The sequence below is a fragment of the Panulirus ornatus genome, chromosome 3 (genome assembly GCF_036320965.1).
Source record: "Panulirus ornatus isolate Po-2019 chromosome 3, ASM3632096v1, whole genome shotgun sequence".
Classification (NCBI taxonomy): domain Eukaryota; kingdom Metazoa; phylum Arthropoda; class Malacostraca; order Decapoda; family Palinuridae; genus Panulirus; species Panulirus ornatus.
In genome coordinates, this window is record NC_092226.1 from 45341432 (window position 1) to 45369263 (window position 27832).

General features: G+C 42.4%; 1 protein-coding gene across 1 annotated transcript in view; it reads left to right on the top strand.

Moving 5' to 3' along the window:
- LOC139762511 (uncharacterized) overlaps positions 1-27832 on the top strand; it is an 854543-nt gene that overhangs the window by 448779 nt on the left and 377932 nt on the right. The window contains exon 11 of the mRNA XM_071687495.1: positions 8644-8824. Within this exon, the coding sequence (XP_071543596.1) occupies positions 8644-8824 (181 nt within the window). The remainder of the gene's footprint in view (positions 1-8643; positions 8825-27832) is intronic.

Here is a 27832-nt window from a genome sequence, read left to right on the forward strand (position 1 = left end):
CAAACTTACCTCCCAATTGACTTGACCCTCAACCCTACTGTACCTAATAACCTTGCCCTTATTCACATTTACTCTTAACTTTCTTCTTTCACACACTTTACCAAACTCAGTCACCAGCTTCTGCAGTATCTCACATGAATCAGCCACCAGCGCTGTATCATCAGCGAACAACAACTGACTCACTTCCCAAGCTCTCTCATCCACAACAGACTTCATACTTGCCCCTCTTTCCAAAACTCTTGCATTTACCTTCCCAACAACCCCATCCATAAACAAATTAAACGACCATGGAGACATCACACACCCCTGCCGCAAACCTACATTCACTGAGAACCAATCACTTTCCTCTCTTCCTACACGTACACATGCCTTACATCCTCGATAAAAACTTTTCACTGCTTCTAACAACTTGCCTCCCACACCATATATTCTTAATACCTTCCACAGAGCATCTCTATCAACTCTATCATATGCCTTCTCCAGATCCATAAATACTACATACAAATCCATTTGCTTTTCTAAGTATTTCTCACATACATTCTTCAAAGCAAACACCGGATCCACACATCCTCTACCACTTCTGAAACCACACTGCTCTTCCCCAATCTGATGCTCTGTACATGCCTTCACCCTCTCAATCAATACCCTCCCATATAATTTACCAGGAATACTCAACAAACTTATACCTCTGTAATTAGAGCACTCACTCTTATCCCCTTTGCCTCTGTACAATGGCACTATGCACGCATTCCGCCAATCCTCAGGCACCTCACCATGAGTCATACATATATATATATATATATATTTATTTATTTTGTTTTGTCACTGTCTCCCGCGTTTGCGAGGTAGCGCAAGGAAACAGATGAAAGAAATGGCCCAACCCACCTCCGTACACATGTATATACATACACATCCACACATGCAATTATACATACCTATACATCTCAATGTACACATATATATACACACACAGACATATACATATATACACATGTACATAATTCATACTGTCTGCCTTTATTTATTCCCATTGCCACCTCGCCACACATGGAATAACATCCCCCTCCCCCCTCATGTGTGTGAGGTAGCGCTAGGAAAAGACAACAAAGGACCCATTCGTTCACACACAGTCTCTAGCTGTCATGTAATAATGCCCGAAACCACAGCTCCCTTTCCACATCCAGGCCCCACAACTTTCCATGGTTTACCCCAGATGCTTCACATGCCCTGATTCAATCCATTGGCAGCACATCGACCCCGGTATACCACATCGATCCAATTCATTCTATTCCTTACCCGCCTTTCACCCTCCTGCATGTTCAGGTCCCGATCACTCAATGTTTTTCACTCCATCTTTCCACCTCCAATTTGGTCTCCCACTTCTCCTCATTCCCTCCACCTCCGTCCGACACATATATCCTCTTGGTCAGTCTTTCCTCACTCATTCTCTCCATGTGCCCAAACCATTTCAAAACACCCTCCTCTGCTCTCTCAACCACGCTCTTTTTATTTCCATACATCTCTCTTACCCTTACATTACTTACTCGATCAAACCACCTCACACCACATATTGTCCTCAAACATCTCATTTCCAGCACATCCACCCACCTGCGCACAACTCTATCCATAGCCCATGCCTCGCAACCATACAACATTGTTGGAACCACTATTCCTTCAAATATTCCCATTTTTGCTTTCCGAGATAATGTTCTCGACTTCCAAACATTCCGCATTCCGCCAATCCTCAGGCACCTCACCATGAGTCATACATACATTAAATAACCTTACCAACCAGTCAATAATACAGTCACCCCCTTTTTTAATAAATTCCACTGCAATGCCATCCAAACCTGCTGCCTTGCCGGCTTTCATCTTCCGCAAAGCTTTTACTACCTCTTCTCTGTTTACCAAATTATTTTCCCTAACCCTCTCACTTTGCACACCACCTCGACCAAAACACCCTATATCTGCCACTCTATCATCAAACACATTCAATAAACCTTCAAAATACTCACTCCATCTCCTCACATCACCACTACTTGTTATCACCTCCCCATTAGCGCCCTTCACTGAAGTTCCCATTTGCTCCCTTGTCTCACGCACTTTATTTACCTCCTTCCAGAACATCTTTTTATTCTCCCTAAAATTTAATGATACTCTCTCACCCCAACTCTCATTTGCCCTCTTTTTCACCTCTTGCACCTTTCTCTTGAGCTCCTGTCTCTTTCTTTTATACATCTCCCACTCAATTGCATTTTTTCCTTGCAAAAATCATCCAAATGCCTCTCTCTTCTCTTTCACTAATAATCTCACTTCTTCATCCCACCATTCACTACCCTTTCGAATCAACCCACCTCCCACTCTTCTCATGCCACAAGCATCTTTTGCGCAATCCATCACTGATTCCCTAAATACATCCCATTCTTCCCCCACTCCCCTTACTTCCATTGTTCTCACCTTTTTCCATTCTGTACTCAGTCTCTCCTGTTACTTCCTCACACAAGTCTCCTTCCCAAGCTCACTTACTCTCACCACCCTCTTCACCCCAACATTCACTCTTCTTTTCTGAAAACCCATACAAGTCTTCACCTTAGCCTCCACAAGATAATGATCAGACATCCCTCCACTTGCACCTCTCTGCACATTAACATCCAAAAGTCTCTCTTTCGCGCACCTGTCAATTAACACGTAATCCAATAACGCTCTCTGGCCATCTCTCCTACTTACATACGTATACTTATGTATATCTCACTTTTTAAACCAGGTATTCCCAATCACCAGTCCTTTTTCAGCACATAAATCTACAAGCTCTTCACCATTTCCATTTACAACACTGAACACCCCATGTATACCAATTATTCCCTCAACTGCCACATTACTCACCTTTGCATTCAAATCACCCATCACTATAACCCGGTCTCGTGCATCAAAACCACTAACACACTCATTCAGCTGCTCCCAAAACACTTGCCTCTCATGATCTTTCTTCTCATGCCCAGGTGCATATGCACCAATAATCACCCATCTATCTCCATCAACTTTCAGTTTTACACATATTAATCGAGAATTTACTTTCTTACATTCTATCACGTACTCCCACAACTCCTGTTTCAGGAGTACTGCTACTCCTTCCCTTCCTCTTGTCCTCTCACTAACCCCTGACTTTACTCCCAAGACATTCCCAAACCACTCTTCCCCTTTACCCTTGAGCTTCGTTTCACTCAGAGCCAAAACATCCAGGTTCCTTTCCTCAAACATATTACTTATCTCTCCTTTTTTCACATCTTGGTTACAATCAAAACACATTTAGACACCCCAGTCTGAGCCTTCGAGGATGATGAGCACTCCCCGCGTGACTCCTTCTTCTGTTTCCCATTTTAGAAAGTTATAAAAAGAAATACAAGGAGGGGAGGATTTCTGGCCCCCCGCTCCCGTCCCCTCTAGTCGCCTTCTACGACACGCGAGGAATGCGAGGGAAGTATTCTTTCACCCCTATCCCCAGGGATAGGGGTGAAAGAATATATATATATATATATATATATATATATATATATATATATATATAGGGTGTTTTGGTCGAAGTGGTGTGCAAAGTGAGAGGGTTAGGGAAAATGATTTAGTAAACAGAGAAGAGGTAGTAAAAGCTTTGCGGAAGACGAAAGCCGGCAAGGCAGCAGGTTTGGATGGTATTGCAGTGGAATTTATTAAAAAAGGGGGTGACTGTATTATTGACTGGTTGGTAAGGTTATTTAATGTATGTATGACTCATGGTGAGGTGCCTGAGGATTGGCGAAATGCGTGCATAGTGCCATTTTACAAAGGCAAAGGGGATAAGAGTGAGTGCTCAAATTACAGAGGTATAAGTTTGTTGAGTATTCCTGGTAAACTATATGGGAGGGTATTGATTGAGAGGGTGAAGGCATGTACAGAGCATCAGATTGGGGAAGAGCAATGTGGTTTCAGAAGTGGTAGAGGATGTGTGGATCAGGTGTTTGCTTTGAAGAATGTATGTGAGAAATACTTAGAAAAGCAAATGGATTTGTATGTAGCATTTATGGATCTGGAGAAGGCATATGATAGAGTTGATAGAGATGCTCTGTGGAAGGTATTAAGAATATATGGTGTTGGAGGCAAGTTGTTAGAAACAGTGAAAAGTTTTTATCGAGGATGTAAGGCATGTGTACGTGTAGGAAGAGAGGAAAGTGATTGGTTCTCAGTGAATGTAGGTTTGCGGCAGGGGTGTGTGATGTCTCCATGATTGTTTAATTTGTTTATGGATGGGGTTGTTAGGGAGGTAAATGCAAGAGTCCTGGAAAGAGGGGCAAGTATGAAGTCTGTTGGGGATGGGAGAGCTTGGGAAGTGAGTCAGTTGTTGTTCGCTGATGATACAGCGCTGGTGGCTGATTCATGTGAGAAACTGCAGAAGCTGGTGACTGAGTTTGGTAAAGTGTGTGGAAGAAGAAAGTTAAGAGTAAATGTGAATAAGAGCAAGGTTATTAGGTACAGTAGGGGTGAGGGTCAAGTTAATTGGGAGGTGAGTTTGAATGGAGAAAAACTGGAGGAAGTGAAGTGTTTTAGATATCTGGGAGTGGATCTGTCAGTGGATGGAACCATGGAAGCGGAAGTGGATCATAGGGTGGGGGAGGGGGCGAAAATTTTGGGAGCCTTGAAAAATGTGTGGAAGTCGAGAACATTATCTCGGAAAGCAAAAATGGGTATGTTTGAAGGAATAGTGGTTCCAACAATGTTGTATGGTTGCGAGGCGTGGGTTATACATAGAGATGTGCACAGGAGGATGGATGTGCTGGAAATGAGATGTTTGAGGAAAATGTGTGGTGTGAGGTGGTTTGATCGAGTAAGTAACGTAAGGGTAAGAGAGATGTGTGGAAATAAAAAGAGCGTGGTTGAGAGAGCAGAAGAGGGTGTTTTGAAATGGTTTGGGCACATGGAGAGAATGAGTGAGGAAAGATTGACCAAGAGGATATATGTGTCGGAGGTGGAGGGAACGAGGAGAAGAGGGAGACCAAATTGGAGGTGGAAAGATGGAGTGAAAAAGATTTTGTGTGATCGGGGCCTGAACATGCAGGAGGGTGAAAGGAGGGCAAGGAATAGAGTGAATTGGAGCGATGTGGTATACAGGGGTTGACGTGCTATCAGTGGATTGAATCAAGGCATGTGAAGCGTCTGGGGTAAACCATGGAAAGCTGTGTAGGTATGTATATTTGCGTGTGTGGACGTGTGTATGTACATGTGTATGGGGGGGGGGGTTGGGCCATTTCTTTCGTCTGTTTCCTTGCGCTACCTCGCAAACGCGGGAGACAGCGACAAAGTATAAAAAAAAAAAAAAAAAAAAATATATATATATAGATATTTTTTTTTTTTTATACTTTGTCGCTCTCTCCCGCGTTTGCGAGGTAGCGCAAGGAAACAGACGAAAGAAATGGCCCAACCCCCCCCATACACATGTATATACATACGTCCACACACGCAAATATACATACCTACACAGCTTTCCATGGTTTACCCCAGACGCTTCACATGCCTTGATTCAATCCACTGACAGCACGTCAACCCCGGTATACCACATCGCTCCAATTCACTCTATTCCTTGCCCTCCTTTCACCCTCCTGCATGTTCAGGCCCCGATCACACAAAATCTTTTTCACTCCATCTTTCCACCTCCAATTTGGTCTCCCTCTTCTCCTTGCTCCCTCCACCTCCGACACATATATCCTCTTGGTCAATCTTTCCTCACTCATCCTCTCCATGTGCCCAAACCACTTCAAAACACCCTCTTCTGCTCTCTCAACCACGCTCTTTTTATTTCCACACATCTCTCTTACCCTTATGTTACTCACTCGATCAAACCACCTCACACCACACATTGTCCTCAAACATCTCATTTCCAGCACATCCATCCTCCTGCGCACAACTCTATCCATAGCCCACGCCTCACAACCATACAACATTGTTGGAACCACTATTCCTTCAAACATACCCATTTTTGCTTTCCGAGATAATGTTCTCGACTTCCACACATTCTTCAAGGCCCCCAGAATTTTCGCCCCCTCCCCCACCCTATGATCCACTTCCGCTCCCATGGTTCCATCCGCTGCCAGATCCACTCCCAGATATCTAAAACACTTCACTTCCTCCAGTTTTTCTCCATTCAAACTCACCTCCCAATTGACTTGACCCTCAACCCTACTGTACTTAATAACCTTGCTCTTATTCACATTTACTCTTAACTTTCTTCTTCCACACACTTTACCAAAGTCAGTCACCAGCTTCTGCAGTTTCTCACATGAATCAGCCACCAGCGCTGTATCATCAGCGAACAACAACTGACTCACTTCCCAAGCTCTCTCATCCCCAACAGACTTCATACTTGCCCCTCTTTCCAAAACTCTTGCATTTACCTCCCTAACAACCCCATCCATAAACAAATTAAACAACCATGGAGACATCACACACCCTTGCCGCAAACCTACATTCACTGAGAACCAATCACTTTCCTCTCTTCCTACACGTACACATGCCTTACATCCTCGATAAAAACTTTTCACTGCTTCTAACAACTTGCCTCCCACACCATATATTCTTAATACCTTCCACAGAGCATCTCTATCAACTCTATCATATGCCTTCTCCAGATCCATAAATGCTACATACAAATCCATTTGCTTTTCTAAGTATTTCTCACATACATTCTTCAAAGCAAACACCTGATCCACACATCCTCTACCACTTCTGAAACCACACTGCTCTTCCCCAATCTGATGCTCTGTACATGCCTTCACCGTCTCAATCAATACCCTCCCATATAATTTACCAGGAATACTCAACAAACTTATACCTCTGTAATTTGAGCACTCACTCTTATCCCCTTTGCCTTTGTACAATGGCACTATGCATGCATTCCGCCAATCCTCAGGCACCTCACCATGAGTCATACATACATTAAATAACCTTACCAACCAGTCAACAATACAGTCACCCCCTTTTTTAATAAATTCCACTGCAATACCATCCAAACCTGCTGCCTTGCCGGCTTTCATCTTCCGCAAAGCTTTCACTCCCTCTTCTCTGTTTACCAAATCATTTTCCCTAACCCTCTCACTTTGCACACCACCTCGACCAAAACACCCTATATCTGCCACTCTATCATCAAACACATTCAACAAACCTTCAAAATACTCACTCCATCTCCTTTTCACATCACCACTATATATATATATATATATATATATATATATATATATATATATATATATATGTCAAGTAAATTGGGAGGTAAGTTATAATGGACAAAAACTTGAGGAAGTGAAGTGTTTTAGATATTTGGGAGTGGATCTGGCAGAGGATGGAACCATGGAAGCGGAAGTGAATCATAGGGCGGGGGAGGGGGCGAAAATGCTGGGAGCCTTGAAGAATGTTTGGAAGTCGAGAACACTATCTCGGAAGGCAAAAATGGGTATGTTTGAAGGAATAGTGTTTCCAACAATGTTGTATGGTTGCAAGGCATGGGCTATGGATAGAGTTGTGCGCAGGAGGGTGGATGTGCTGGAAGTGAGATGTTTGAGGACAATATGTGGTGTGAGGTGGTTTGATTGAGTAAGTAATGTAAGGCTGAGTGAGATGTGTGGAAATGAAAAGAGTGTGGTTGAGAAAGCAGAAGAGGGTGTTTTGAAATGGTTTGGTCACATGGAGAGAATGAGAGGAAAGATTGACCAAGAGGATATATGTGTCAGAGGTGGAGGGAATGAGGAGAGGTGGGAGACCAAATTGGAGGTGGAAAAATGGAGTGAAAAAGATTGTGAGTGATCGGGGCCCGAACATGCAGGAGGGTGAAAGGCGGGCAAGGAATAGAGTGAATTGGAACGATGTGGTATACCTGGGTCGACGTGCTGTCAATGGATTGAACCTGGGCCTGTGAAGCGTCTGGGGTAAACCATGGAACGTTCTGTGGGGCCTGGATGTGGAAAGGGAGCTGTAGTTTCGGTTCATTATTACATGACAGCTAGAGACTGAGTGTGAACGAATGTGGCCTTTGTTGTCTTTTCCTAGCGCTACCTCGCACACATGATGGGGGAGGTAGTTGTTATTCCATATGTGGCAGGGTGGCGATGGGAATGAATAAAGGCAGACAATATGAATTATGTACATGTGTATATATGTATATGTCTGTGTGTGTATATATATGTATACATTGAAATGTATAGGTATGTATATTTGCGTGTGTGGACGTGTATGTATATACATGTGTATGTGGGTGGGTTGGGCCATTTCTTTCGTCTGTATCCTTGCGCTACCTCGCTAACGTGGGAGACAGCGACAAAGCAAAATAGATAAATAAATAGATAACACATATGTGTGTGTGTGTGTGTGTGTGTGTGTGTGTGTGTGTGTGTTTGTTTGTAATTTGTTTGTTTGTGCATGTAAAGAGAAAGAGTTAGCGATTGTATTGGAAGTATTTGTTTTGTACATGCTTCTATTAATAATGTGGAAAGTTTTGTGAGATTAAAATCTTAAGCAATGGAAAAAGAGCAGAGAGAGAATGTGAATGTATTTGGAAATATAATTGGAAAGTATTAGCTATGAACCTTTATTTATTTTTTATGTATTTTGATTATTTTCACTCAGGTTAAGATATGGAAGGTCAGCCCAGATCGTTTTGAATCAGAAGTCTTCAGTAAAACCATTAGCAACCTTTATGCATATGTCCAGTATGACTTCCGTGTGCGCCTCCACACTGGAACAGGCCCAATTCGAGAGCACATGTGGTCAGATGCTGCCATACGTACTGAAAGGACTAATGTTACACGTGAGTTGTTGGGTATTGAAATACTTTTTGTAACATAGTTCTGTTTTCCATGAGTTGTTGAGTATTGAAATACTTTTTGTAACATAGCTCTGTTTTCCAGTAGTCCAGGGTATTGCAGTTCTTTGTGTGACTTAGTCAATTTTATAGGAGTTGTGTCTGCATTTTGTTTATGTCACTTTTAATGTTATATGCTTTAGACTCTGTTCCTAATTCCATGGGATGGATTAGATGTATTAACTGGTCATCTTTTCATGTGATAGAGCAGAAGCATATTTTCACCTGACTTCCATATAGCCTTACCTTATACATATATGATCATTATGATGAAATTAATAGAATTTTCTGCTCCATTGTACCTTTTACACCCAAATGCACAAAAAATTTCTGATGCTTACAGTCAGTAATGATTTCCTAGGTGTCATCAACAGAAATGCCTTTATTTCTTTGCATTTCACATGTCATATTTTCTAAATTTTTGATGATCAGCCTTGCAACTTACTTTCACTCAATCTTCCCCTGATTACCTTCACCAGCCTTTCATCTTCCTTATTAACAGTCTTTCCTCCATGCACATTTTCATTTACTTTTTAACTCCTCGTATTTTCATCACCTTTTCTTCTTTACTTTTTTCATACATGTTCACTGTTTCTTGCATTAATGCAAAGAACACATGAAGAAATGGCCTGTATCTGTCTATCTGTATCTCTGACACTTGTTTCCTTTAGGGAACTTCCTCAAGGGGATAACCGTGGCTAAAGAATCTCTGTAACCACTGAACTTCAGTGCCATTTCTTATCCTTTAGTGCTTCACCATTATAAGGCCACTGGCCAAGGGTAACTCCTATCAGTGTTTCCAGAGGCTCTAACCTAATGGTCTTACTGACTACTTTTACCTGTTATATCTTCCTAATGCTCCAACTGGGTAGCTGATAGGTATAATGTACTGAAACCATGAATTTTTTTTCATTATCATTATATTGTATTTACATTTGCATTGTATATTTATTTATTTGCTTTGTCACTGTCTCCCGTGTTAGCGAGGTAGCACAAAGAAACAGATGAAAGAATGGCCCAACCCACCCACATACACATGTACACACATACACGCCCACACATGCAAATATACATACCTATACATCTCAACGTATACCTATATATACACACACAGACATATATATATATATATATATATATATATATATATATATACACATGTACATAATTCATACTGTCTGCCTTTATTCATTCCCATTGCCACCCCACCACACATGAAATAACAACCGCCTCCCCCTCGTGTGTGAGGTAGCGCTAGGAAAAGACAACAAAGGCCACATTTGTTCACACTCAGTCTCTAGCTGTCATGTAATAATGCACTGAAACCACAGCTCCCTTTCCACATCTAGGCCCCACAAAACTTTCCATGGTTTGCCCCAGACGCTTCACATGCCCTGGTTCAATCCATTGACAGCACGTCGACCCCGGTATACCACATCATTCCAATTCACTCTATTCCTTGCACATCTTTCACCCTCCTGCATGTTCAGGCCCCGATCACTCAAAATCTTTTTCATTCCATCTTTCCACCTCCAATTTGGTCTCCCACTTCTCCTCATTCCCTCCACCTCTGACACATATATCCTCTTTGTCAAGCTTTCCTCACTCATTCTCTCCATGTGACCAGACCATTTCAAAACACCCTCTTCTGCTTTCTCAACCACACTCTTTTTATTACCACACATTTCTCTTACCCTTTCATTACTTACTCGATCAAACCACCTCACACCACATATTGTCCTCAAACATCTCATTTCCAGCACGTCCACTCTCCTCTGCACAACTCTATCTATAGCCCACACCTCGCAACCATATAACATTGTTGGAACCACTATTCCTTCAAACATACCCATTTTTGCTTTCCGAGATAATGTTCTCGACTTCCACACATTCTTCAGCGCTCTCAGAACTTTCGCCCCCTCCCCCACCCTATGATTCACTTCCGCTTCCATGGTTCCATCCGCTGCCATATCCACTCCCAGATATCTAAAACACTTCACTTCCTCCAGTTTTTCTCCATTCAAACTTACCCCCAATTGACTTGTCCCTCAACCCTACTGTACCTAATAACCTTGCTGTTATTCACATTTTCTCTCAGCTTTCTTCTTTCACACACTTTACCAAAGTCAGTCACCAGCTTCTGCAGTTTCTCACATGAATCAGCCACCAGCGCTGTATCATCAGCGTTGGGAATGAATAAAGGCAGACTATGAATTATGTGTATGTGTATATATGTATATGTCTGTGTGTGTATATATATGTAAACGTTGAGATGCATAGGTATGTATATTTTCGTGTGTGGATGTGTATGTATATACATGTGTATGTGGGTGGATTGGGCCATTCTTTCATCTGTTTCCTTGCGCTGCCTCGCTAACGCGGGAGACAGCGACAAAGCAAAATAATAATAATAACATCCAGATGCATCTCAGTGTATACATATATATATATACACACATAGACATATACATGTATATACACATGTATGTAATTCATAGTCTGCCTTTATTCATTCCCATCGCCACCCTGCCACACATGAAATAACAACCCCCTCCCCAGCATGTGCACGAGTTAGCACTAGGAAAAGACAACAAAGGCCACATGCGTTCACACTCAGTCTCTAGCTGTCATGCATAATGCACCGAAACCACAGCTTTCTTTCTGCATTCAGGCCCCACAGAACTTTCCATGGTTTACCCCAGACGCTTCACATGCCCTGGTTCAATCCATTGACAGCACATCGACCCTGGTATACCTTTCACCCTCCTGCATGTTCAGGCCCCACTGATAGCACATCGATGCAGGTATACCACATCATTCCAATTCACTCTATTCCTTGCACGCCTTTCACATTCCTGTATGCTCAGACCCAAATCACCCAAAATCTTTTTCACTCCATCCTTCCACCTCCAGTTTGGTCTCCCACTTCTCGTTCCCTTCACCTCTGACACATATATCCTCTTTGTCAATCTTTCCCCACTCACTCTCTCCATGTGACCAAACCATTTCAAAACACCCTCTTCTGCTCTCTTGACCACACTCGTTTTATTACCACACATCTCTTTTACCCTCTCATTACTTACTCGATCAAACCACATCACAGCACGTATTGTCCTCAAACATGCCATTTCCAGCACATCCACCCTCTTCCGCACAACTCTGTCTATAGCCCATGCCTCGCAACCATATAACATTGTTGGAACCACTATTCCTTCAGACATACCCATTTTTGCTTTCCAAGATAACTTTCTTGACCTCCACACATTTTTCAACGCTCCCAGAACTTTCGCCCCCTCCCCCACCCCATGATTCACTTCCACTTCCATGGTTCCATCCGCTGCCAAATCTGCTGGGAAAGAGCAGTGTGGTTTCAGAAGTGGTAGAGGATGTGTGGATCAGGTGTCTGCTTTGAAGAATTTATGTGAGAAATACTTAGAAAAACAAATCGATTTGCATGTAGCATTCATGGATCTGGAGAAGACATATGATAGAGTTGATGGAGATGCTCTGTACAAGGTATTAAGTGTATATGGTGTGGGAGGCAAGTTGCTAGAAGCAGTTAAAAGTTTTTATTGAGGATGTAAGGCATGTGTGCGAGTAGGAAGAGAGGAAAGTGATTGGTTCCCAGTGAATATCAATTGGCGGCAGGGGTGCATGATGTCTCCATAGTGGTTGTTTAATTTGTTTATGGATGGGGTTGTTAGGGAGGTGAATGCAAGAGTTATGGAGAGAGAGTCAAGTATACAGTCTGTTGTAGATGAGAGGGCTTGGTAAGTGAGTCAGTTGTTGTTCGCTGATGATACAGCGCTGGTGGCTGGTTCTGGTGAGTAACTGCAAAAGTTGGTGACTGAGTTTGGTAAAGTGTGTGAAAGAAGAAAGCTGAGAGTAAATATGAATAAGAGGAAGGATATTAGGTTCTGTAGGGTTTAGGAACAAGTTAATTGGGAGGTAACTTTCAATGAAGAAAACTGGAGGAAGTGAAGTGTTTTACCTATCTGGGAGTGTATTTGGCAGCAGATGGAACAATAGAAGCGAAAGTGAGTCACAGGGTGGGGAAGGGGGCGAGGTTCTGGTAGTGTTGAAATGTGTGGAAGGCGAGAAGGTTATCTCGGAGAGCAAAAATGGGTATGTTTGAAGGAATAGTGGTTCCAAGAATGTTATATGGTTGCGAGGCATGGGCTATAGATAGGGTTGTGCGATGAAGGGTGGATGTGTTGGAAATGAAATGTTTAAGGACAGTATGTGGTGTGAGTTAATTTGATCGATTAAGTAGTGAAAGGGTAAGAGAGATATGTGGTAACAAAAAGAATGTGGTTGAGAGAGCAGAAGAGGGTGTATTGAAGTGGTTTGATGATGTGGAGAGAATGAGTGAGGAAAGATTGACAAAGAGGACATATATGTCAGAGGTGGAGGGAAGGAGGAGATGTGGGGGACCAAATCGGAGGTGGAAGGATGGAGTGAAAAAGATTTTTGAGTGATTTGGGTCTGAGCATACAGGAATGTGAAACGCCTGCAAGGAATAGAGTGAATTGGAACGATGTGGTATACCTGCGTCGATGTGCTGTGAGTGGATTGAACCAGGGCATGTGAAGTGTCTGGGGTAAACCATGGAAAGTTTTGTGGGGCCTGGATATGGAAAGGGAGCTGTGGTTTCGGTGCATTATACATGACAGTTAGAGACTAAGTGTGAACGAGTGTGACATTTGTTGTCTTTTCCTAGCACTACCTCGCACACATGTGGGGGGAGTGGGTTGTCATTTCGTGTGGCGGGGTGGTGACGGTAATGAATAAAGGCAGCAAGTATGAATTATGAACCTTTATTTATTTTGCTTTGTCGCTGTCCCCCGCGTTTGCGAGGTAGCGCAAGGAAACAGACGAAAGAAATGGCCCAACCCACCCCCATACACATGTATATACATACCCGTCCACACATGCAAATATACATACCTATACATCTCAATGTACACATATATATACACACACAGACACATACATATATACCCATGCACACAATTCACACTGTCTGCCTTTATTCATTTCCATCGCCACCTCGCCACACATGGAATACCATCCCCCTCCCCCCCTCATGTGTGCGAGGTAGCGCAACAAAGCCCCCATTCGTTCACACTCAGTCTCTAGCTGTCATGCAATAATGCCCGAAACCACAGCTCCCTTTCCACATCCAGGCCCCACACCACTTTCCATAGTTTACCCCACACGCTTCACATGCCCTGATTCAATCCACTGACAGCACGTCAACCCCGGTATACCACATAGATCCAATTCACTCTATTCCTTGCCCGTCTTTCACCCTCCTGCATGTTCAGGCCCCGATCACTCAAAATCTTTTTCACTCCATCTTTCCACCTCCAATTTGGTCTCCCACTTCTCCTCGTTCCCTCCACCTCCGACACATATATCCTCTTGGTCAATCTTTCCTCACTAATTCTCTCCATGTGCCCAAACCATTTCAAAACACCCTCTTCTGCTCTCTTAACAACGCTCTTTTTATTTCCACACATCTCTCTTACCCTTACATTACTTACTCGATCAAACCACCTCACACCACACATTGTCCTCAAACATGTACCTTTATATGTCTGTATAAAGGATGGGGTTGTTAGGGAGGTAAATGCAAGAGTTTTGGAAAGAGGGGCAAGTATGAAGTCTGTTGGGGATGAGAGAGCTTGGGAAGTGAGTCAGTTGTTGTTCGCTGATGATACAGCGCTGGTGGCGGATTCATGTGAGAAACTGCAGAAGCTGGTGACGGAGTTTGGTAAAGTGTGTGGAAGAAGAAAGTTAAGAGTAAATGTGAATAAGAGCAAGGTTATTAGGTACAGTAGGGTTGAGGGTCAAGTCAATTGGGAGGTGAGTTTGAATGGTGAAAAACTGGAGGAAGTGAAGTGTTTTAGATATCTGGGAGTGGATCTGTCAGCGGATGGAACCATGGAAGCGGAAGTGGATCATAGGGTGGGGGAGGGGGCGAAAATTTTGGGAGCCTTGAAAAATGTGTGGAAGTCGAGAACATTATCCTGGAAAGCAAAAATGGGTATGTTTGAAGGAATAGTAGTTCCAACAATGTTGTATGGTTGCGAGGCGTGGGCTATGGATAGAGTTGTGCGCAGGAGGATGGATGTGCTGGAAATGAGATGTTTGAGGACAATGTGTGGTGTGAGGTGGTTTGATCGAGTAAGTAACGTAAGGGTAAGAGAGATGTGTGGAAATAAAAAGAGCGTGGTTGAGAGAGCAGAAGAGGGTGTTTTGAAATGGTTTGGGCACATGGAGAGAATGAGTGAGGAAAGATTGACCAAGAGGATATATGTGTCGGAGGTGGAGGGAACGAGGAGAAGAGGGAGACCAAATTGGAGGTGGAAAGATGGAGTGAAAAGGATTTTGTGTGATCGGGGCCTGAACATGCAGGAGGGTGAAAGGAGGGCAAGGAATAGAGTGAATTGGAGCGATGTGGTATACAGGGGTTGACGTGCTGTCAGTGGATTGAATCAAGGCATGTGAAGCGTCCGGGGTAAACCATGGAAAGCTGTGTAGGTATGTATATTTGCGTGTGTGGACGTGTGTATGTACATGTGTATGGGGGGGGTTGGGCCATTTCTTTCGTCTGTTTCCTTGCGCTACCTCGCAAACGCGGGAGACAGCGACAAAGTATAAAAAAAAAAAAAAAAAAAAAAAAAAAAATATATATATATATATATATATATCTTTCTTTCTTTTCTTTCAAACTATTCGCCATTTCCCGCATTAGCGAGGTAGCGTTAAGAACAGAGGACTGGGCCTTTGAGGGAATACCCTCACCTGGCCCAATTCTCTGTTCCCTCTTTTGGAAAATTAAAAAAAAACGAGACGGGAGGATTTCCAGCCCACGCTCCCTCCCCTTTTAGTCGCCTTCTACAACACGCAGGGAATACGTGGGAAGTATTCTTTCTCCCCTATCCCCAGGGATATATATATATATATATATATATATATATATATATATATATATATAACGCTCTCTGGCCATCTCTCCTACTTACATACGTATACTTATGTATATCTTGCTTTTTAAACCAGGTATTCCCAATCACCAGTCCTTTTTCAGCACATAAATCTACAAGCTCTTCACCATTTCCATTTACAACACTGAACACCCCATGTATACCAATTATTCCCTCAAATGCCACATTACTCACCTTTGCATTCAAATCACCCATCACTATAACCCGGTCTCGTGCATCAAAACCACTAACACACTCATTCAGCTGCTCCCAAAACACTTGCCTCTCATGATTTTTCTTCTCATGCCCAGGTGCATATGCACCAATAATCACCCATCTCTCTCCATCAACTTACGTATGTAAGTAGGAGAGATGGCCAGAGAGCATTATTGGATTATGTGTTAATTGACAGGCGCGCGAAAGAGAGACTTTTGGATGTTAATGTGCTGAGAGGTGCAAGTGGAGGGATGTCTGATCATTATCTTGTGGAGGCTAAGGTGAAGATTTGTATGGGTTTTCAGAAAAGAAGAGTGAATGTTGGGGTGAAGAGGGTGGTGAGAGTAAGTGAGCTTGGGATGGAGACTTGTGTGAGGAAGTACCAAGAGAGACTGAGTACAGAATGGAAAAAGGTGAGAACAATGGAAGTAAGGGGAGTGGGGGAGGAATGAGATTTATTTAGGGAATCAGTGATGGATTGCGCAAAAGATGCTTGTGGCTTGAGAAGAGTGGGAGGTGGGTTGATTCGAAAGGGTAGTGAGTGGTGGGATGAAGAAGTAAGATTATTAGTGAAAGAGAAGAGAGAGGCATTTGGACGATTTTTGCAGGGAAAAAATGCAATTGAGTGGGAGATGTATAAAGGAAAGAGACAGGAGGTCAAGAGAAAGGTGCAAGAGGTGAAAAAGAGGGCAAATGAGAGTTGGGGTGAGAGAGTATCATTAAATTTTAGGGAGAATAAAAAGATGTTCTGGAAGGAGGTAAATAAAGTGCGTAAGGCAAGGGAGCAAATGGGAACTTCAGTGAAGGGCGCAAATGGGGAGGTGATAACAAGTAGTGGTGATGTGAGAAGGAGACGGAGTGAGTATTTTGAAGGTTTGTTGAATGTGTTTGATGATAGAGTGGCAGATATAGGGTGTTTTGGTCGAGGTGGTGTGCAAAGTGAGAGGGTTAGGGAAAATGATTTGGTAAACAGAGAAGAGGTAGTAAAAGCTTTGCAGAAAATGAAAGCCGGCAAGGCAGCAGGTTTGGATGGTATTGCAGTGGAATTTATTAAAAAAGGGGTGACTGTATTATTGACTGGTTGGTAAGGTTATTTAATGTATGTTTGACTCATGGTGAGGTGCCTGAGGATTGGCGGATAGTGCCATTGTACAAAGGCAAAGGGGATAAGAGTGAGTGCTCAAATTACAGAGGTATAAGTTTGTTGAGTATTCCTGGTAAATTATATGGGAGGGTATTGATTGAGACGGTGAAGGCATGTACAGAGCATCAGACTGGGTAAGAGCAGTGTGGTTTCAGAAGTGGTAGAGGATGTGTGGATCAGGTGTTTGCTTTGAAGAATGTATGTGAGAAATACTTAGAAAAGCAAATGGATTTGTATGTAGCATTTATGGATCTGGAGAAGGCATATGATAGAGTTGATAGAGATGCTCTGTGGAAGGTATTAAGAATATATGGTGTGGGAGGCAAGTTGTTAGAAGCAGTGAAAAGTTTTTATCGAGGATGTAAGGCATGTGTACGTGTAGGAAGAGAGGAAAGTGATTGGTTCTCAGTGAATGTAGGTTTGCGGCAGGGGTGTGTGATGTCTCCATGGTTGTTTAATATGTTTATGGATGGGGTTGTTAGGGAGGTGAATGCAAGAGTTTTGGAAAGAGGGGCAAGTATGAAGTCTGCTGTGGATGGGAGAGCTTGGGAAGTGAGTCAGTTGTTGTTCGCTGATGATACAGCGCTGGTGGCTGATTCATGTGAGAAACTCCAGAAGCTGGTGACTGAGTTTGGTAAAGTGTGTGAAAGAAGAAAGTTAAGAGTAAATGTGAATAAGAGCAAGGTTATTAGGTACAGTAGGGTTCAGGGTCAAGTCAATTGGGAGGTAAGTTTGAATGGAGAAAAACTGGAGGAAGTAAAGTGTTTTAGATATCTGGGAGTGGATCTGGCAGCGGATGGAACCATGGAAGCGGAAGTGGATCATAGGGTAGGGGAGGGGGCGAAAATCCTGGGAGCCTTGAAGAATGTGTGGAAGTCGAGAACATTATCTCGGAAAGCAAAAATGGGTATGTTTGAAGGAATAGTGGTTCCAACAATGTTGTATGGTTGCGAGACGTGGGCTATGGATAGAGTTGTGCGCAGGAGGATGGATGTTCTGGAAATGAGATGTTTGAGGACAATGTGTGATGTGAGGTGGTTTGATCGAGTAAGTAACGTAAGGGTGAGAGAGATGTGTGGAAATAAAAAGAGTGTGGTTGAGAGAGCAGAAGAGGGTGTTTTGAAATGGTTTGGGCACATGGAGAGAATGAGTGAGGAAAGATTGACCAAGAGGATATATGTGTCGGAGGTGGAGGGAACGAGGAGAAGAGGGAGACCAAATTGGAGGTGGAAAGATGGAGTGAAAAGGATTTTGTGTGATCGGGGCCTGAACATGCAGGAGGGTGAAAGGAGGGCAAGGAATAGAGTGAATTGGAGCGATGTGGTATACAGGGGTTGACGTGCTGTCAGTGGATTGAATCAAGGCATGTGAAGCGTCTGGGGTAAACCATGGAAAGCTGTGTAGGTATGTATATTTGCGTGTGTGGACGTGTGTATGAACATGTGTATGGGGGGGGTTGGGCCATTTCTTTCGTCTGTTTCCTTGCGCTACCTCGCAAATGCGGGAGACAGCGACAAAGCAAAAAAAAAATATATATATATATATAGGAGGTCAAGAGAAAGGTGCAAGAGGTGAAAAAAAGGGCAAATGAGAGTTGGGGTGAGAGACTATCAGTAAATTTTAGGGAGAATAAAAAGATGTTCTGGAAGGAGGTAAATAGGGTGCGTAAGACAAGGGAGCAAATGGGAACTTCAGTGAAGGGCGTAAATGGGGAGGTGATAACAAGTAGTGGTGATGTGAGAAGGAGATGGAATGAGTATTTTGAAGGTTTGTTGAATGTGTCTGATGACAGAGTGGCAGATATAGGGTGTTTGGGTCGAGGTGGTGTGCAAAGTGAGAGGGTTAGGGAAAATGATTTGGTAAACAGAGAAGAGGTAGTAAAAGCTTTGCGGAAGATGAAAGCCGGCAAGGCAGCAGGTTTGGATGGTATTGCTGTGGAATTTATTAAAAAAGGGGGTGACTGTATTGTTGACTGGTTGGTAAGGTTATTTAATGTATGTATGACTCATGGTGAGGTGCCTGAGGATTGGCGGAATGCGTGCATAGTGCCATTGTACAAAGGCAAAGGGGATAAGAGTGAGTGCTCAAATTACAGAGGTATAAGTTTGTTGAGTATTCCTGGTAAATTATATGGGAGAGTATTGATTGAGAGGGTGAAGGCATGTACAGAGCATCAGATTGGGGAAGAGCAGTGTGGTTTCAGAAGTGGTAGAGGATGTGTGGATCAGGTGTTTGCTTTGAAGAATGTATGTGAGAAATACTTAGAAAAGCAAATGGATTTGTATGTAGCATTTATGGATCTGGAGAAGGCATATGATAGAGTTGATAGAGATGCTCTGTGGAAGGTATTAAGAATATATGGTGTGGGAGGCAAGTTGTTAGAAGCAGTGAAAAGTTTTTATCGAGGATGTAAGGCATGTGTACGTGTAGGAAGAGAGGAAAGTGATTGGTTCTCAGTGAATGTAGGTTTGCGGCAGGGGTGTGTGATGTCTCCATGGTTGTTTAATTTGTTTATGGATGGGGTTGTTAGGGAGGTAAATGCAAGAGTCTTGGAAAGAGGGGCAAGTATGAAGTCTGTTGGGGATGAGAGAGCTTGGGAAGTGAGTCAGTTGTTGTTCGCTGATGATACAGCGCTGGTGGCGGATTCATGTGAGAAACTGCAGAAGCTGGTGACGGAGTTTGGTAAAGTGTGTGGAAGAAGAAAGTTAAGAGTAAATGTGAATAAGAGCAAGGTTATTAGGTACAGTAGGGTTGAGGGTCAAGTCAATTGGGAGGTGAGTTTGAATGGTGAAAAACTGGAGGAAGTGAAGTGTTTTAGATATCTGGGAGTGGATCTGTCAGCGGATGGAACCATGGAAGCGGAAGTGGATCATAGGGTGGGGGAGGGGGCGAAAATTTTGGGAGCCTTGAAAAATGTGTGGAAGTCGAGAACATTATCCCGGAAAGCAAAAATGGGTATGTTTGAAGGAATAGTAGTTCCAACAATGTTGTATGGTTGCGAGGCGTGGGCTATGGATAGAGTTGTGCGCAGGAGGATGGATGTGCTGGAAATGAGATGTTTGAGGACAATGTGTGGTGTGAGGTGGTTTGATCGAGTAAGTAACGTAAGGGTAAGAGAGATGTGTGGAAATAAAAAGAGCGTGGTTGAGAGAGCAGAAGAGGGTGTTTTAAAATGGTTTGGGCACATGGAGAGAATGAGTGAGGAAAGATTGACCAAGAGGATATATGTGTCGGAGGTGGAGGGAACGAGGAGAAGAGGGAGACCAAATTGGAGGTGGAAAGATGGAGTGAAAAAGATTTTGTGTGATCGGGGCCTGAACATGCAGGAGGGTGAAAGGAGGGCAAGGAATAGAGTGAATTGGATCGATGTGGTATACAGGGGTTGACGTGCTGTCAGTGGATTGAATCAAGGCATGTGAAGCGTCCGGGGTAAACCATGGAAAGCTGTGTAGGTATGTATATTTGTGTGTGTGGACGTGTGTATGTACATGTGTATGGGGGGGGTTGGGCCATTTCTTTCGTCTGTTTCCTTGCGCTACCTCGCAAACGCGGGAGACAGCGACAAAGTATAAAAAAAAAAAAAAAAAAAAAAAAACCTCGCAAACGCGGGAGACAGCGACGAGGTATAAAAAAAAAAATATATATATATATATATATATATATATATATATATATATATATATATATATATTATATATGTTGAATGTGTTTGATGATAGAGTGGCAGATATAGGGTGTTTTGGTCGAGGTGGTGTGCAAAGTGCGAGGATTAGGGAAAATGAGTTGGTAAACAGAGAAGAGGTAGTAAAAGCTTTGCGGAAGATGAAAGCCGACAAGGCAGCAGGTTTGGATGGTATTGCAGTGGAATTTATTAAAAAAGGGGGTGACTGTATTGTTGACTGGTTGGTAAGGTTATTTAATGTATGTATGACTCATGGTGAGGTGCCTGAGGATTGGCGGAATGCGTGCATAGTGCCATTGTACAAAGGCAAAGGGGATAAGAGTGAGTGCTCAAATTACAGAGGTATAAGTTTGTTGAGTATTCCTGGCAAATTATATGGGAGGGTATTGATTGAGAGGGTGAAGGCATGTACAGAGCATCAGATTGGGGAAGAGCAGTGTGGTTTCAGAAGTGGTAGAGGATGTGTGGATCAGGTGTTTTCTTTGAAGAATGTATGTGAGAAGTACTTAGAAAAGCAAATGGATTTGTATGTAGCATTTATGGATCTGGAGAAGGCATATGATAGAGTTGATAGAGATGCTTTCTGGAAGGTATTAAGAATATATGGTGTGGGAGGCAAGTTGTTAGAAGCAGTGAAAAGTTTTTATCGAGGATGTAAGGCATGTGTACGTGTAGGAAGAGAGGAAAGTGATTGGTTCTCAGTGAATGTAGGTTTGCGGCAGGGGTGTGTGATGTCTCCATGGTTGTTTAATTTGTTTATGGATGGGGTTGTTAGGGAGGTGAATGCAAGAGTTTTGGAAAGAGGGGCAAGTATGAAGTCTTTTGGGGATGAGAGAGCTTGGGAAGTGAGTCAGTTGTTGTTCGCTGATGATACAGCGCTGGTGGCTGATTCATGTGAGAAACTGCAGAAGCTGGTGACTGAGTTTGGTAAAGTGTGTGAAAGAAGAAAGTTAAGAGTAAATGTGAATAAGAGCAAGGTTATTAGGTACAGTAGGGTTGAGGGTCAAGTCAATTGGGAGGTGAGTTTGAATGGAGAAAAACTGGAGGAAGTGAAGTGTTTTAGATATCTGGGAGTGGATCTGGCAGCGGATGGAACCATGGAAGCAGAAGTGGATCATAGGGTGGGGGAGGGGGCGAAAATTCTGGGAGCCTTGAAGAATGTGTGGAAGTCGAGAACATTATCTCGGAAAGCAAAAATGGGTATGTTTGAAGGAATAGTGGTTCCAACAATGTTGTATGGTTGCGAGGCGTAGACTATGGATAGAGTTGTGCGCAGGAGGGTGGATGTGCTGGAAATGAGATGTTTGAGGACAATGTGTGGTGTGAGGTGGTTTGATCGAGTAAGTAACGTAAGGGTAAGAGAGATGTGTGGAAATAAAAAGAGCATGGTTGAGAGAGCAGAAGAGGGTGTTTTGAAGTGGTTTGGTCACATGGAGAGAATGAGTGAGGAAAGATTGACCAAGAGGATATATGTGTCGGAGGTGGAGGGAACGAGGAGAAGAGGGAGACCTAATTGGAGGTGGAAAGATGGAGTGAAAAAGATTTTGTGTGATCGGGGCCTGAACATGCAGGAGGGTGAAAGGAGGGCAAAGAATAGAGTGAATTGGAGTGATGTGGTATACCGGGGTTGACGTGCTGTCAGTGGATTGAATCAAGGCATGTGTATGGGGGTGGGTTGGGCCATTTCTTTCATCTGTTTCCTTGCGCTACCTCGCAAACGCGGGAGACAGCGACAAAGCAAAAAAAAAAAAAAAAAAAATATATATATATATATATATATATATATATATATATATATATATATATATATATATATATATATATATATATATAATGTTGAAATGTATAGATATGTATATGTGCGTGTGTGGCCGTGCATTTATATACATGTGTATGTGGGTGGGTTGGGCCATTCTTTCATCTGTTTCCTTGCGCTACCTTGCCAACACTGAGGACAGTGACAAGGTGTAATGAATATAAATGAATATATATATATATATATATATATATATATATATATATATATATATATATATATATTATACTTAATCGCTGTTTCCCACATCAGCGAGGTAGCACAGGGAAGCAGACGGAGAGTGGCGCAACCCACCCACATACACACGTATTCACATAAACGCCTATATACGCACATGTACATACATATTCATTTTATTGTATGCATACATATACATAACCAGACACATACATATGTACTCATGTACATATTCATACTTACTGCCTTCATCCATTCCTTTTGTCACCCCACCACACATAGTACCCACCTCCAGCAAGGTAGCACCAAGAAATGACAAAAAAGAGGCCACTTGTTCACACTCAGTCTGTAGCTGTCATGTGTAGTGCACTGAAGCCACAGGTCCCTTTCCACATCCAGGCCTCACAGACCTTTCCATGGTTTATGCCAGATGCTTCACGTGCCCTGGTTCAATCCATTAAAAGCACATCAACCCTGGTATACCACATCATTCCAATTCACTTTTCCTTGGACACCTTTTACCCTCCTGTATGTTTAGGCCCCGATTGCTCAGAATCTTCTTTACTCCATCCTTCCACCTCCAATTTGGTCTCTTGCTTCTCCTTGTTCCCTCCACCTCTGACACAAATATCCTCTTTGCTAATCTTTCCTCACTCATTCCCTCCATGTGTCCAAACCATTTTAACACACCATCTTCTGCTCTCTCAACCACAATCTTTTTCTTACCACACATCTCTCTTATCCTTTCATTACATACCCCTTTTTGCTCTCCAAGATAACGTTCTCGCCTTCCATGAATTCTTCAATGCTCCCAGAACCTTCACCCCTTCCCCCACCCTGTGACTCACTTCCGCTTCCATAGTTCCATCCGCTGCTAAGTCCACTCCCAGATATCTAAAACACTTCACTTCCTCCAGCTTTCCTTTACTTGAACTTACCTCCCAGTTAACTTGTCCCTCAATCCTTCTGAACCTAATAACCTTGCTCTTATTTACATTTATTCTCAACTTTTCAATATATGTGGCACGACGTTTCATGGAGACAATCCTCCTCATCATGTGCTGCTACTTAACAAGGTAATTTAAATCCCAACATCCTACTTGGTTTCTGTTCTCCAACACCAGTCTTTCAAGGCCAAGCACTCTCTGCTTTGTCTGGTCATTGCTCTTGTAAGGGAGAGTGATTAAGAGGGAACAGGTGGTGGGGGTTGACCTGGATAGCTGGGTGTGCCTTGAACAACTTTTTTTATGTTTTTGTGTTTTGTAAATTTTCTCATAATGATTTGGTCAATGCTAGGATGAGCTTTAAAGTTGCTTGGGGAGAAATTAGTCAATACTAGGATGAGCTTTAAAGTTGTCTGGGGAGAAATTAAAGTTCTTAGTATTAGCAGTTAAGAGATTCATTGATGTTGCATGTAGCATAATCAGCAGAAGGGTATAAAATAACAGGATTTTCAAGATCTTTAGGGTGATTATTTTCATGACAGTGTTTAGTGATCGCATTTTTGTGGTCATCCCTGCATACTGAATGTTGATGCCAATAACACCTCTCCATTACAGTTTTACCAGTCTGGCCTTCATAGATATATTTGCATACCTTGCATTTGACTGTAAACACTCCCAGTTGTTGCATGATTTGGCCTACTATTTATTAAGATCTTGCTAATGGTGTTATTGTACTGGAAAGTAACATTACCAGCACTTTTTTTAGTTCATGTCTTAGGTTAGCTAAGTTGGGAGAATAGGGCAACACTAAACATTAGACTTTTCTTCATTTGTCACATGTTTGTTACAAGAAGCATAGAATGTCTAACCAGCTTTCCAGTAAGCTTTGTTCACAAACCAACTGGAATAATGTAACTGCCTAAAAATACATCATATATGATTACATTTATCAACCAGGCCTTTGGGATCACATATACATGGTGCTCTTAAAACATAGACATTATTACAGACATTTTACAGAAGGATCATGTACTGAGAAATAATGAATGTAACTCTCAGAGTTGGTAGGCTTCCTGTAGATTTTAAAGGACAAATGATCAAATTCTCTATTTATCAACATATCTAGAAAGGGCAGCTTGCCTTCTTTTTCCCATTCCATCTTGAATTTGATAGTGGGATACATGTTATTTAATTCATTAAAGAAAACATCTCAATTTTGGGAGGATGGCCACTAGGATCACATATCATCCATGTATCTCTAAACCAGATTTTTGGATGATTATTGATTGAAGTCAAAATTTCAGTCTCAAAATATTTTATAGATAGATTACTAAGAATCGGACTAAGAGGGTTTCCCATGGCAAGGCCAAATTTCTTTGTATAGAAATTACCTTCATCATCTTGGAAAACATTATTAGAGACACAAAGGTCAACTAAATCAAAGTTATTTTGGGCTGGGGCAAGTCAAGGTTGAGATGAGGTAATTTTCTCATTAGATATGTGATGTTTCCATTAATGGGTACTTAAGTGAAATGGGAATTCACATCAAAACTAATGAGTTTATGATCAGGCAAAGTAATGTTTCTAACTTTGTTAACAAAATCTAAGCTATTAATAATGAGCAATGAAGAGATTTTTCCTTGAACATTACTCAGATGTTTTGCTAACCTTTGAGATAACTTATAAATAGGGGAATTAACAGATGATATAATTGGTATGAGGGCACATCCATATCTGTGAGTTTTTGGGAGACCATATATAAAAGGAAGAGAGGGATTAACCATCCTTACTGACTTCAGAATGTCCTGGTGCATATTTGGTTGAGTGTAGAGTTGAAGGTTTTTACTCTATTGATAAGGGGATTGGATGTTAATCTTTTATAGTGATGGGTGATTCAAATGTGTAGGTTGATAATGTGGCAGTTGAGGGTATAATTGGTGTACATGGGGTGTTCAGTGTTGTAAATGGAAAAGGTGAAGAGCTTGTGTATTTGTGTGCTGAAAAAGGACTGGTATACATATGTGAGTAGGAGAGATGGTCACAGAGTGTTATTAGATTGTGTAAATTGATAGGCTTGTAATAGAGAGACTTTTGGATGTTAATTTGCTGAGAGGGGCAGCTGGAGGGATATCTAATTACTTTCTTGTGGAGGTGAAGGTGAAGATGTGTAGAGGTTCCCAGAAAAGAAGAGAGGATGTTGGGGAGAAGAGAGTGGTGAAAGTAAGTGAGCTGGGAAAGAAGACTTGTGTGAGGAAGCCCCAGAGAGATTGATTGTAGAATGGCAAAAAGTTAGAGCAAATGATATGAGGGGAGTGGGGGAGGAATGGGATTTATTTAAGGAAGCAGTGATGGCTTGCGCAGAAGATGCATGTGGCATGAGAGAGGTGGGAGATGGCTGATTAGAAAGGGTAGTGAGTGGTGGGATGAAGAAGTAAGGTTTTTAGTGAAAGAGAGATGCGTTTGGACGATACTTGCAGGGAAGTAGTGCAAATGAGTGGGAGATGTATAAAATAAAAGCAGCAGGAGGTCAAGAGAAAGGTGCAAGAGGTGAAAAAGAGGGCAAATGAGAGTTGGTGTGAGAGATGTATCTTTAGGCTGTTGTATTATTCCAAAATTTTAGCTTTGATGAATGCGTTTGATGATTAGGGTGTTTTGGTCAGGGTGGTGTGTGAAGTGAAAGGGTCAGAAAGAATGGTTTGGTAAACAGATATGAGGTAGTGAAAACTTTGAGGAAGATGAAAGCTGGGAAGGAGCGGGTTTGGATGCTATTGCATTGAAATTTATTAAAAAGGGGGTGACTGTGTTGTTGATTGGTTGGTAACTATATTCAGTGTATTTATAGATCATGGTGAAGTGCCTGAGGATTGGCAAAATGCATGCATAGTGCCATTGTACAAAGGCAAATGGGATAAAGGTGAATTTTCAAATTACATAGGCATAAGTTTGTTGATTATTCCTGAAGGCATGTACAGAGCATCACACTGGGGAAGAGCAGTGTTGTTTCAGGAGTGGTAGAGGGTGTGTGGATCAGGTGCTTGCTTTGAAGAATGTATGTGAGAAAGAAAAACAGATGGATTTGTGATAGCATTTATGGATCTGGAGAAGGCATATGATAGGGTTGATGGAGATGCTTTGGGGAAGTTAAGTTGCTTGAAGCTGTGAGAAGTTTTTACCAAGGATGTAAAGCATGTGTATGAGTAGAAAGAGAGGAGAGCGATTGGTTTCCATTGAATGTCAGTTTGCGGCAGGGGTGTGTGATGTCCCATGGTTGTTTAATTTGTTTATGGATGGGGTTGTTAGGGAGGTGAATGCAAGAGTTTTTAAGAGAGGGGCAAGTATGCAGTCTATTGTGGCTGAGAGAGCTTGGGAAGTGAGTCAGTTGTTGTTCGCTGATGATACAGCGCTGGTGGCTGATTCATGTGAGAAACTGCAGAAGCTGGTGACTGAGTTTGGTAAAGTGTGTGGAAGAAGAAAGTTAAGAGTAAATGTGAATAAGAGCAAGGTTATTAGGTACAGTAGGGTTGAGGGTCAAGTCAATTGGGAGGTGAGTTTGAATGGAGAAAAACTGGAGGAAGTGAAGTGTTTTAGATATCTGGGAGTGGATCTGTCAGCGGATGGAACCATGGAAGCGGAAGTGGATCATAGGGTGGGGGAGGGGGCGAAAATTTTGGGAGCCTTGAAAAATGTGTGGAAGTCGAGAACATTATCTCGGAAAGCAAAAATGGGTATGTTTGAGGGAATAGTGGTTCCAACAATGTTGTATGGTTGCGAGGCGTGGGCTATGGATAGAGTTGTGCGCAGGAGGATGGATGTGCTGGAAATGAGATGTTTGAGGACAATGTGTGGTGTGAGGTGGTTTGATCGAGTAAGTAACGTAAGGGGTAAGAGAGATGTGTGGAAATAAAAAGAGCGTGGTTGAGAGAGCAGAAGAGGGTGTTTTGAAATGGTTTGGGCACATGGAGAGAATGAGTGAGGAAAGATTG